This window comes from Aquarana catesbeiana, linkage group LG05, assembly GCF_042186555.1.
Source record: "Aquarana catesbeiana isolate 2022-GZ linkage group LG05, ASM4218655v1, whole genome shotgun sequence".
In the NCBI taxonomy this organism is placed as follows: Eukaryota; Metazoa; Chordata; class Amphibia; order Anura; family Ranidae; genus Aquarana; species Aquarana catesbeiana.
Window position 1 is genome coordinate 602,134,919 of NC_133328.1, and position 12,028 is coordinate 602,146,946.

At 44.1% G+C, this 12,028-nt stretch overlaps 1 protein-coding gene across 12 annotated transcripts in view; it reads left to right on the plus strand.

Moving 5' to 3' along the window:
- ENPP2 (ectonucleotide pyrophosphatase/phosphodiesterase 2) overlaps positions 1-12,028 on the plus strand; it is a 226,400-nt gene that overhangs the window by 128,625 nt on the left and 85,747 nt on the right. For all 12 annotated transcript variants that reach the window (XM_073632184.1, XM_073632183.1, XM_073632188.1 and 9 more), the window contains one exon: positions 1,746-1,873. In XM_073632184.1, the coding sequence (XP_073488285.1) occupies positions 1,746-1,873 (128 nt within the window). The remainder of the gene's footprint in view (positions 1-1,745; positions 1,874-12,028) is intronic.

Here is a 12,028-nt window from a genome sequence, read left to right on the forward strand (position 1 = left end):
TATGATAATTTATACGTTTGAACGTCAAATTCCAGCACTCATCTCATTCTTGTGATTTTGGAAAACAACAAATATGTTTTTTCGAAAACCTTGAAAAAGAATTTTTTATCATTCATATATGTTGACATTTGTCAACATGAACACATTTCATTTATATATTCATGTCTTCATTAGTGATTCCACTATAGGATGCACATCCAATTACATCTATGCCAAAAAAATCCCACACAGACTAACGACCAGCTGTTTAGAATCAGATAATCAATATGTAGTCATGTGGTAGACAAATTATGTGTATATAAGTCGTGATCACTTTTGTACAAACCAGCTATGAGTAAGCGCTCTATGGGAGCGTGAAACGCGTTAGCGGTTATGCTGCATTATCCCAACAAAGCCATGTACGGATTTTAATCATGTTATTACTTTTTCAATAAAGAGGATTTTATTTTTCACTTTTCCAATCCGGAGTGCGGCTGTCCAGATTTTTCCATCACACACACTCCTTTTGTCCAGGGGTGAGGAGAAAGCTTATACTCACCTGGTCCTTCATCCTACCGGAAAACGGCACTACCCTATGGTCCAGGTGGACTGTTTTATGGAGCCCGCTCTGGGTGTGATGATGTCAGGAACAGTCCACTATTTAAGACTGCTGAAGTGCGGGGGTGCTGGTACGATCTTGTACTGGGAGGATCGGAGGATTAGGTAAAAAATAAATCTCCTTTCTCCTCTCCTCTATACAAAAGGAGCAGTTAACCTGTGCAGTGTGGGCGCGGCCCCACTTCATGGGAAAACCTTTTTTTTTTTGCCCAAAGAAAGCTTTAGTTAACTGTAGATGTGAATATATAATAGAGGTACATGTTATAGCCAAAAGTGATGGAGAATTCAGAATTTCAGAGTTGTCACCAAAACAAGGTATAGTGGGCATCCCTGTTCCTGTGACATTTGTCTAAGTTGGCCCTGCAGTGTTAGTTTCTTGGCAATTAGCAGACTACTCCATCCACACAAACCGTGTGGATGGAGGAATCCCCTCTGCAGGACATTGTAGTCTGACAGAGGCACCCAAGTGGCTGCAGCCACTGATCGATAGAAAAATTTCCAACAGGTCCCTTGACGGAAGTTGATCTGTTGAGTAGGGAGGAGCACACTTGCTGATTGAAATTTTGATAGTCCAGCAGGGAATTCGGATCTTTGTATAGAGAACTTTACTTTGTAGAGACATTCTCTCATGCCCTGTTGCTTTTCTAGTAGAGGAAGTTAAAGGAAATCTCTCCAATAGGACAGCAAAAATGTAACTGATGGGAGTTTTAAAACTCCCTATGAAGGGGTGATCCCTTATTTTATATAAACATGCAGGAAATCAGTCCTCAATATTTCTTGACTGCACAGGGCCCTTTTCTTGTAACCATGAGCAAAATCAAAAATGACCTACATGATGCAGTCTTTCAGTAGCATTAACACAACAGGTTTGTTTCCCCCTGTAACATATTTAGATTACTTGTAGATCCAGCCAACAAGTCTGTTATTTTTTCAACTGCCTTTAATAGACCAAGCTGTCCAGGAAAAGTGGCAGTTAAGAGAGTTGAGACAAACCATTTACACTTTTACCACTGACAGGGGTGTTTTATAGGAAACCTATAGGAAAGGTGACCTATAGGAAAGATTTGATTGGAGATGTCGGTTGTCAGATGTCAGTTTAACAATAATTGTTTATATTGTTTACCATGAGTGCAATTCTCATTTGGCAGTGTAAAAAACCAGACCAGCACTTTAAGCCTTACCTGAAGCAATACCTTCCAAAGAGACTGCACTATGCCAATAACAGAAGAATAGAAGATATTCATCTATTGGTTGACAGGAAATGGCATGTAGCAAGGTAAGTAACCTAATAAATCTATAAGAATACAATGAAATGCATTATTCATTTGTTTAACTTGTGGTGTGGTGTATAGGCTTGTGGTAACTGCAGTGGGCTGTTCCATCATCAATTAGGAAAAAAAGGGGGGGGGGGCACCAACAAAGTGCAGTATTGTAAAAAGCTGGTTTATTTCCTAAGATTAAAAACATTCACAAGATAGTAACTAAGGACACGCTCATATGGGCAGCACAGTGGTGTAGTGGTTAGCACTTTCACCTAGTAGCAAAAAGGGTCTCTGGTTTGAATCCCGATCACGACACAATCTGCCTAGAGTTTGCATGTTCTCCCTGTGCCTGCGTGGGTTTCCTCCCAGTACTCCGGTTTCCTCCCACACTCTAAAGACATGCTGGTAGGTTAATTGGATCCTGTCAAAATTAGCCCTAGTATATGTTTGAATGTGTGTTAGGGACCTTAGATTGTAAGCTCCTTGAGGGTAGTGACTGATGTGAATGTACAATGTATATGTAAAGCGCTGCGTAAATTGATGGCGCTATACCTAAGTACCTAAAATAAATCCTGTAGTGGGTACAGTACAGTCCTTCTCTTCGTTCCGCAGGTACCACCAGTAGAGGTCCTGACAGCTATAGATGGTGTAGGCTGGGCTGAGGAGCCTGGAAGAGACCAGGAGGCCTGTAGAAGGAGCTAGAGGCTCCAAGCCCACAGCCATAGGTGTGCGCAGCCTCTTGCATTAGGGTGTGCACCCCAAAGCTCAAATACATATGCATGTGTATATGTACTGATGGTGTCAGTAGGGCAGTGGACAGTGTCAGTAGTTTTATTAGTTTTTTTTTAAATTATTTTATTTGGTAACATTTTTTTTTGGGATGAAATATCAGTGGTCTAAAAAGGGGGGAAAATGCACCACACAAGGCGATTAGGGTGTGCCCAGGCACACCTGGCACACCCTGTGCGCACGCCTGTGCCCACAGCCTTTCACTTGCTCCGTCCTCCTATTTGTCCAGTGATGTCACATCCACCCATGCGTTTCACACTGGTTGGCATGGACTTCCTGGTCTCTACCAGGCTTTCCCAGCTCAGCCCACACCATCTACAGCTGTTGGGATCTATACTGGCAGTACCTGCTGGATAGAGAGGAGGAACCTGTACTGTACCCACTACAGATGAGCATGTTTTTACTTACAATCTTGTGAGTGTTTTTAAATTTATGAAATAAACCAGCTTTTTACAATACCGTACTTAGGTGGCGCTCCCCCCTCCCCCTTTTTTTTCTTTCCTTTGCTTTTTTACAGAGCTAGGTCAATTTCTGAGGATAGCAGCCGCCTATGTATATTGTCACCCCCTCAATATACAGTATCTCACAAAAGTGAGTACACCCCTCACATTTTTGTAAATATTTTATTATATCTTTTCATGTGACAACACTGAAGAAATGACACTTTGTTACAATGTAAAGTAGTGAGTGCACAGCTTGTATAACAGTGTAAACCGTTGGCAGCAAAAGTTTACATATAGAAAGGCTTCTTCATAGTAAAAGCTGTGAAAATGTGGAATGGACTCCCTCAAGAACTCGTTTTGGCCAGCTCAGTAAATTGTTTTAAAAAAGAGCTGGATATATAACTAGATATTAACCTTTATAGGTAATGACACTGGGGATTGTTGGTCCAGGGAATATCTGATTATTTTATGGGGGTCGGGAATTAATTTATTTTCCCCTGCTGAAGCAAATTGTACTATGCTTTAAATTATTTTTTGCCTTCCTCTTGCTCATCTGTGGGTATAAGATTTTGTAAATTTGAGGTTTTTCTAGTTAGTATATATAGTTTTGACTGGATTTATTCTTTAAGTAAACCACACATAAAATGGGATTCCATTAATGATGTCCGATGTATGTAATTACACCAAATTTATTGGGATCAAATATGCCTGTATTGGTTACAAAGTAAGGTAAAAACAAATGTTTTTGGCTGTTTAGCTGCTATCAGGGTTTTGATTGGTCCAGGTTGCTGTTTGAGCCCAGCACAGCTATTGCTTCTCATGCTATCATCCTCATCATCATCCACAGTTTCTGGGTGGCAGCTGGAAAGGCTTATTATTCTATGCAGTTTTTTCATTTCAAAACATTTTATTTTTTTTATTTATTTATTTTTTTTCTATTTTTCTATTTTTTTTTTTTTAACATATTTTATTGAGTTTTCACATAGGTTACAGTAATGAAAGCATGTAAGTAAATGTCACATAGTAGCCCAAAGCCAAGTAAAACAGTACATCATATTGTACAACATTGTAAGTACTACAACATAGTATGAGACAAAAAAGAGCTACATTCAGAAGTTTTGTAGGTGATTTCCTACGCAAAGGGGGAATAAGCCTTGAGTTGTGGTAAAATATATCTGTAGAATTCCCCTATTGTGAAAAAGCATTTCCAGTTTGGTATGAAAAGATGTAAAATAAAATATAAAACATAAACCATAGAACGCTATCTTCCCAGTCACTATGGGTATTAATGCAACTATATCTACCTCCAAGTCGAGGTGTGACTTGGGTCATTTCAATTTGAAGTTAAAGTATCAATTAAATTTAAAGTCGTTGTTAAAGTATATTGTTTTGTTTTCAGTTAATTCATATCTCCAATTTCTCCTTTCTCTTTTCCTTTTCGTCCCTCTTGTAACCCTCTCTATTCCCTCCTCACTATGTCCTAACATCTTTCCTTTTCCTTAACCGACCTTGTTTGCTCAGTTCCCACCTCTGGGCACCCCTATTGGGAGCAATCTGTGCCCATTGTGGGACGTATAAGGACAGGTGATTCAGAAGCGTGTCGGATCTGCCTAGTTAGCTTGAAAAAGGTGTTACAGTAAAACCTATCAGGTCTCATAACGGCAGCGAGGGATCATTCAGATGATTCGTGATCTCTTAAATGGTAGAGAGGGTCCTACGAGGGAGGGGGAAGGGGGGAGGGATGGTGGAAGATCAATGTGAGCCAAAAGATAATTCCATGGACTAAGCAGTCGTTTGTGTGTGCACGGTCTCCCCAGTCCTATGAGGAGTGGGGTCAGTGGGAGTGTGCGGGATTTGGGTCGATTTGAAATGGGTCCAACAGGCCCATATGTGTTCATACTTGGATGGCGTATCATTGGATTGATGTATAAGGTGTTCCATTTCAGCTATTCTGTCTACTCTCCGGATCCATTCCTGAATCGTAGGGGGGGAGGTGTCTCTCCAATGAACAGGGATGCATGAAGTGGCTGCGTTGATGAGGTGGAGAACCAGGGATTTCTTGTAGGTATGTTTTGGAAGTGAGGTGTGGTGAAGTAGGTATTGGGCCGGAGTGAAATCAGGAGAGTAAGTCGTAATCTGTGAGATTAGACGATGTATGTCTGTCCAGTAGTTTTGAATGAGGGGACAATCCCACCATATGTGGAGAAGAGTGCCCCTGGATGCGTTACAACGCCAGCAGAGCGGGGGAAGATTTGGGTGGAATTTGTGAATCCTATCTGGAGTTCTGTACCATTTCGTAAAGATTTTATATCTGTTTTCCTGTGTGGAGATATTGAGAGAACCTTTGTGTATGTGGGTGAGAGCACGTTGCCAATCTTCATCAGTGAGATCTAGATCTAAGTCTCTTTCCCATTGTACAATCAGGCTGTCGGATTTGATTTCGTGTGATGTAAATAAGAGTTTGTAAATAGACGAGATAAGGTGTCTTTGGGGCTCTGGATTATTGCATAAGCTTTCAAAGGGCGTAAGATCCCTGTGCAAGTCTGCAATAGGTTTGATGCTATTAACAAAGTGGCGTATCTGTAGGTATTTATAGAAAGGAATGTGATAGTCCGGAAGTGTCCGAGTCATGGTCTGGAATGGCATGAGAGTACCCTGTTGGAACAGTTGGTGTAGTTTGAGGTTGGGTCTGTTCAGATCTGTCGTTGGAATCACGGTATGTATTCCTGGTGCAAAGTCTGGGTTGTTTTCCAGGGGTGTCAAGGGGCCTGGTGTGGGTGTCAATTTGAGTGGTTTGCAGGCTGCTTTAAAGGTGTTTAGAGTGGCATAAATGAATGGGTTATGTGTAGCCCCCTTAGGTATTTTATTTTGCTTAATCCATGGTAAAAGATTTAGAGGTATTGAGGTAAAAGCATTTTCTAAGTGTACCCAGTCTTTGTTAGACCTGTTGTGCCAGTCAACTATCCTAGCAAGGTGACAGACCCAGTAATATTTTTGTATATCTGGTATGTGTAAGCCTCCTTGGAGTTTAGGAGATGTCAATCTGTTCCAATTCAGTCTGGGTTGTTTGGAAGACCATATGAAGTTCCTACATATTCTCTTAAGTATGCTAAAGAAGAAAGGAGGGAGTTGTATAGGGATGGTTTGGAATAAGTAAAGTAGTCTTGGAAGTATGTTCATTTTTAGGATCGCCGTCTTTCCGAACCAGGAAAACGGTCCCGAGCTCCATTTTTGTAGATCTGCTTGAACGGTTTGTAAGATGGGTAAAAAGTTTAGTTTATATAGGTCTGCCAATTTAGAGGGTATTTTGATGCCAAGATAAGTGAGCGCATGGGGTCCCCAGCCAATCGGGAAGTTAAGTTTACATTGTGTGACTATCTCATCAGGTAGAGATATATGTTTAGTGCTTTGGACTTAGAGAAATTTATTTGTAGATTTGAGAGGAATTTAAAGTGTGTAAATTCTTTAAGAAGATTAGGGATTGTAGTGAGCGGGTCAGTGAGGAACAGTAGGATATCGTCTGCATAAGCGGCTAATTTAAAGTGTTTATTGTCAATTTCCAACCCCTTGATGGTCGGGTCATCTCTAAGTTTGCAGAAGAATGGTTCTAAAGTGAGAATGAAAATCAGGGGGGATAAGGAGCATCCCTGTCTGGTACCATTGGATACGGAGAAGGCGTTCGACAGGCAGCCATTCACCCTCACTTTTGCCGTGGGGGAGGAGTACAGTGTCATGATCATTTGGAGTAAATGTGGAGGTATTCCTATGGAGCGCAGGGTAGCTTCCATGAAGTCCCACGCCACCCTGTCGAACGCCTTCTCCGCATCAAGGGACAAGAGGAAGCCTTTGGAGTTAGAGGTAGTGATCCAGTGGTGGACGTTTAATGCTTTAGCGGTGTTGTCTCGGGCCTCACGTCCGGGAACGAAGCCTACCTGATCTGTGGATATTAGTTTGGGAAGTAGAGGTAATAGACGGTTGGCGATGGCTTTGGCATACATTTTAATATCTACGTTTAGTAGAGAGATAGGTCGGTAGTTGGTGACCATGGTTTCATCTTTACCTGGTTTCGGGATAAGGGAGATGTGCGCTTCTAATGTGTCTCTGGTAGCGATACTGGAGGGCGGGAAGTTGTTAAACGCTGTAGCTAGAGGTGGGATTAGAATGTCAGTAAAGGCTTTATAGTATCCTACCGTAAGTCCGTCTGGACCCGGACTTTTGCCTGGTTTCATCTGTTTTAAAGCTAGTGTGAGCTCCTGTGTCGTCAAAGGAGAGTCCAGTGCCTATGAGTCCTCTGCCGTGAGTGGGTCGGGGCGTACTGGGCTAGGAATTGGTTGATAGCTTCCTGTCTATCCTCTAGGGCATTTGGCGTGTGGGAGGGGCGTAAGTTATATAGTTTTGTGAAATAGTTGACAAATTGTTGTGCTATGGCTTCAGAGGTGGCAAGAGGTTTACCAGAAGGGTCTTTGATTGTGTGTATGGTATGTGCAGCTCTCTTGGCCTGCAGTGCTCTTGCGAGGAGCTTTCCCGACTTGTTACCAAATTCGTAAAAACATTTCCGCTGTAATGTGTATTTGCGCTTTAATCATTTGTGTAGTTCTTCTAGTAAATCATTTCTGGCTTGTGTAAGGTCGGTAAGTGCCTCAGAGGCTAAGGATTTCTTGTGTTTTTGTTCCAAATGTGCGATATGTTTAGTCAGTTCATCTATTTTCGCTTTTCGAAGTTTGTTACGTTGTGCAGTTGCAGAGATGAGTATGCCTCTTACCACACATTTGTGGGCTGCCCATACCACTTCAGGTGCGGCCTCCCCCTTGCCATTTTCCATGAAGTAATTGGTAAGTTGTTGGGAAATCGAGTTTGTGACAGCAATGTCAGATAGGAGGGAATTATCCAATCGCCATATTGGGGAGTACGTTCTTTTAGCGGGCAGTTGTAAAGTTAATGATATGGGACTGTGATCTGATAGTACCGTAGGTTCAATGGTGGATTTTTTGACCAGTGTTAGGTCGTCTTGGGAAATGAAAAAATAGTCTATCCGTGAGTATTTAGAGTGTGGCGGGGAATAAAAGGTGAAATCTTTTCCATTAGGGTACAGAGTACGCCAAGTGTCGTGCAACATTAGGCCTCTCAATTGCTGTTTTATGGCCCGAAGGGCTCTGTATGTGAGGGAAGAGTGACCATTGGAGGTATCAAGGTTAGGGTTTAACGGGACGTTAAAGTCGCCTCCGAGTATTAACATACCTGAGCAAAAGGACGTGAGTGTCTGAAGTGTGTCGCGGAAAAAGGAGACTTGTCGCGAATTTGGAGCATACAGGTTTGCTATAGTTATTGGTTGCTCATGCAGGGTGCCTTTTAAGAAAATGTATCTCCCAAGGGGGTCCCTGTGGATATCTGAAACAATAAGTGGGCAATTTTTAGATATGAGGATACATACCCCTTTCGATTTGGCTTCATCATTAGACGCGTGATAAATCGTCGGGAAATGCTGGTCCTGTAATTTGGGAATTGTGTCTGTTCTGAAATGTGTTTCTTGGATCAGAGCAATATGGGTCCGGGACTTGTGTAAAGAGGAAAGTAAGAGAGAACGTTTTTCTGGTGTGTTCAGACCGCGTACGTTAATGGATTGGAGATGTAGAAGGGAGGGAGATAGCGTCTTGTCTGCTGGTGCGTGATTAAGGTCCATAGCCTCCAATCACCAAAAAAAAAAAAAAAAAAGGGGGGGAGGGGATGACTGATTATCCGAAGAGACTACGGAGATAATCAATACCCTAATTATCCCGCCTTCTCGAGTCTAGAAAAGGGATCGGAATATTACAGCGTGGATGCAGCGCCTATCCCGTGATAAACGGGTTATTACACTGCACCGTTGCTGTGCGGGGGTTGGTGTAGACCCTACACGAGTGAGGTGGCGAATGTGTGAAAGGGGTGTAGATCCCGCCATCACGTGACCATGAAAACTAAAGGAAGGAGGGGTACAATAATCGTTCACTAGCCATTAATGTTGGGGTTCACCGAGCAGGGCAAAAGAAGTGATAGTTAAGTCACTTCAGTTACCCAAGAGAACATCCAGTGTATGGATTACGTAAAATGGTGTACCATAAACTCTTATTCTGTTAAGACTCATTCAGACCTCTGGAATTGCTTCATTGTCTGCGTGGATATGCAGCGAAGATTCCAGGGTGTGAGATTGAGCATATGATATAATCTATATAGTATAGTAAATGAACTTAAAACCTATTCTATGCTTAGGTCTACTAACTATTACAGTATAAGGCTGAACATACCTTTGAAAAACATATGGTGAACCTAGAATATAGACAAAATGCAGTCCATACCGGTAGTGAAAGCCTCAGGTAAAGTACTTTTATGAGGCATACCTGCAAAGAAAAAGGATTTAGTAGAGCCATCTGCAGTTTGGCAACATCTTTGGTAGGAAGCATCTTCTGCTACGTTGTGCGTCCTTATTTCCCAGAAAACCACAACGGTTTGAGGAGCCACTGCTACTCTGAAATCAAAGTTAGAGGCAGGCTGTCATTCAGCATCGGGGATCTGCAGTTCATCAGCCGATCGGTCCGGCGTTCCCAGGGATACTCAGTCTGTAGCTGCAATATGCAGGTTCGCATGAGTTCAAGCAGGCGAGGCTGTAGGACATGGTCATCGTCTCTTGGCCGTTAGCTTCTAGATCCGGTGCGGACGTGTGCCGTGGGGTGTGCTGTGATTGAGCCGAATATCGGACTACTTCTTCCCGGACGTCTCGTAAGGTGGCGTCCCACAAGGGGAAGTATGACGTCAATGCAGGGTGGGTATCCGGAACTTGAAGTCCTATTGCCTTTGTTGAGGAAGCGACTGTGGGGCGCGCTTATCAGGGTGCACTTTTATTTCCGCTGCAAACGGGAGAGTAGGTTTTCATTTCCGGAAAAAGCGCTAAAGGCATTATGGGGGTTGTAGGCTACCGCTCGTGCATCAATCCTTATAGGCATAGGGTGGGCCGCCAAGGTGGAGCATACAATCCCATTGGCGGATTCCAGTCAAAACCTTACAGTCTAAACCTACGCAACAAATCTAGCCCTGCGATGTCCGTAAAAGTTTTCTGTAAGTGAACACAAGCACACACTATTCGGTCTTAATAAAGATAAATGCTCGCCTAACATGGCGTAACTAAGTGATTGGGCTTCTGTGACATTGGGTGCTTTCCTGACCTGTTAGCGGTCCCGTCTGGCTCTTCTCGAGGTAGGCGAGGTCGCTGCACCGAAATCCCGATGTTGATAGCGGATGGTGCCGTGGTATGTCGAGGCAGAGGGAGACCGTCTCCTCCTATGGCCCGCATTCAGGGCCTCCATAGGTTCTTCAGGCTGGCATTCTCTACGGACAGCCGAGCGGCGAAATTCCGCGTACCAAGCAGGTACCTCCACAACGGGGATGTTCAGAGTTTCACAAAACTGGGGAAGATCCTCAGGCACTTTGAGGAACGCTGAGCGTCCTTGCGAAGAGGCCGCGAGGCAGAAAGGGAACTTCCATTTGTATGGTATGCCTTTGGTGCGCAGAGTGTCCAGTAGCGGCTTCAGGTCTTGGCGGTGCTGTAGGGTTATGCCAGAGAGATCCTGGAAGATTTGTACCATCTTTCCTTCATGGACGATTTGCGGAATGCTCCTGGCTTGGCTTGGCGTAGGATGTCTTCTTTGACCTTGTAGTCCACCAGACAGCAGATTACGTCCCTGGGAGGTTCAGTGACCTTTCCTTTGGGTCTCAGTGCGCGGTGGATCCGTTCAGATTCAACCGGTGTCTGCTGCGGCCTATGCATTATGCCGTTGAACAGGCTAGTTACTGAGGGTGTCAGTTGATCCCCCTCAATCATCTCAGGGAGCCCCCGTATCCTCAGGTTCCGTCTTCTGCCCCGGTTATCGAGGTCTTCGAGATGCCTCTGCATATCCCTCATTTGGAGGGTATGTGTGTCTACTTGTCTGGTAGTTTTGCGGATTTGAAGTTCTTGCTGCTCCGCCGTTCGTTCTGTCAACGCTACCCTGTCAGTCAAGGCACGGATGTCTAAACGGAGTTCAGATACAGCTGCCGCAAGAGCGTCTTTTATGTCCGTGGCGATCATCCGCAAGTCGCTGATGTTTACTTGATGCTGGGGGATCTCTTCTGGGGCATTCTCCCCCATTTGGCTGTTAGGTAGAGCTACTGATGGTGTGCTCTGTGAGGAAGATGCGGCCTGGGCGCTTCTGTGGCGGGAAGACGCCATGTTTCCTCTGCTCGATCTGAACATGTCAGGGATATTGTGCCCGGGGTTGTCAGGCTGTTCCCTCAGCGACCTGGAACGGGATGCGGATGCGTTCCTGGATGCGGTCCCCATGTTTTAGGATGGGTATAGCTCGTTTTAGCCTCCGTTATGCTGATCGTAGGTCGTGTGATGGCAGGAGCTGTGGAGTTAAGCTGCCATCTTCATGGAAGGTCAGGCCACGCCCCCACATTTTATTACCGTATATACTCGAATATAAGTCGTTCCGAGTATAAGTCGAGGCCCTAATTTACCACAAAAAAATGGGAAAAACTTAGTGACCCGAGTATAAGACGAGGGTGAGAAATGCACAGCTACTGTAAGTGGAAAAGAGGGTCAACAGTGCCCATTTGCAGCCTCACTGTGCCCATTTGCAGCCATAGGTCCCCCGAACTTCATCCTCGGTAGTTAAGGGTTCCTAGATGCCCCCTAGCTGCAGCCAAGATTTGGGGTCTCTGAACCCAAAGGGTCCTGAAATGACATTGCTGCAGAAGGACACCGTTGACCGACTTTGGGGGCCCCATATCTTGGGGCCACTTAGTGTTAGGAACCCCAAATTTGGTGTGAAAACCAAGTGGAACTAGCACCATAAAATATCCAAAGCTGGGGTTTCTAGCACCAAGTGTCCCCGAGATACAGGGCCCTAAAAATCGGTTGGATAT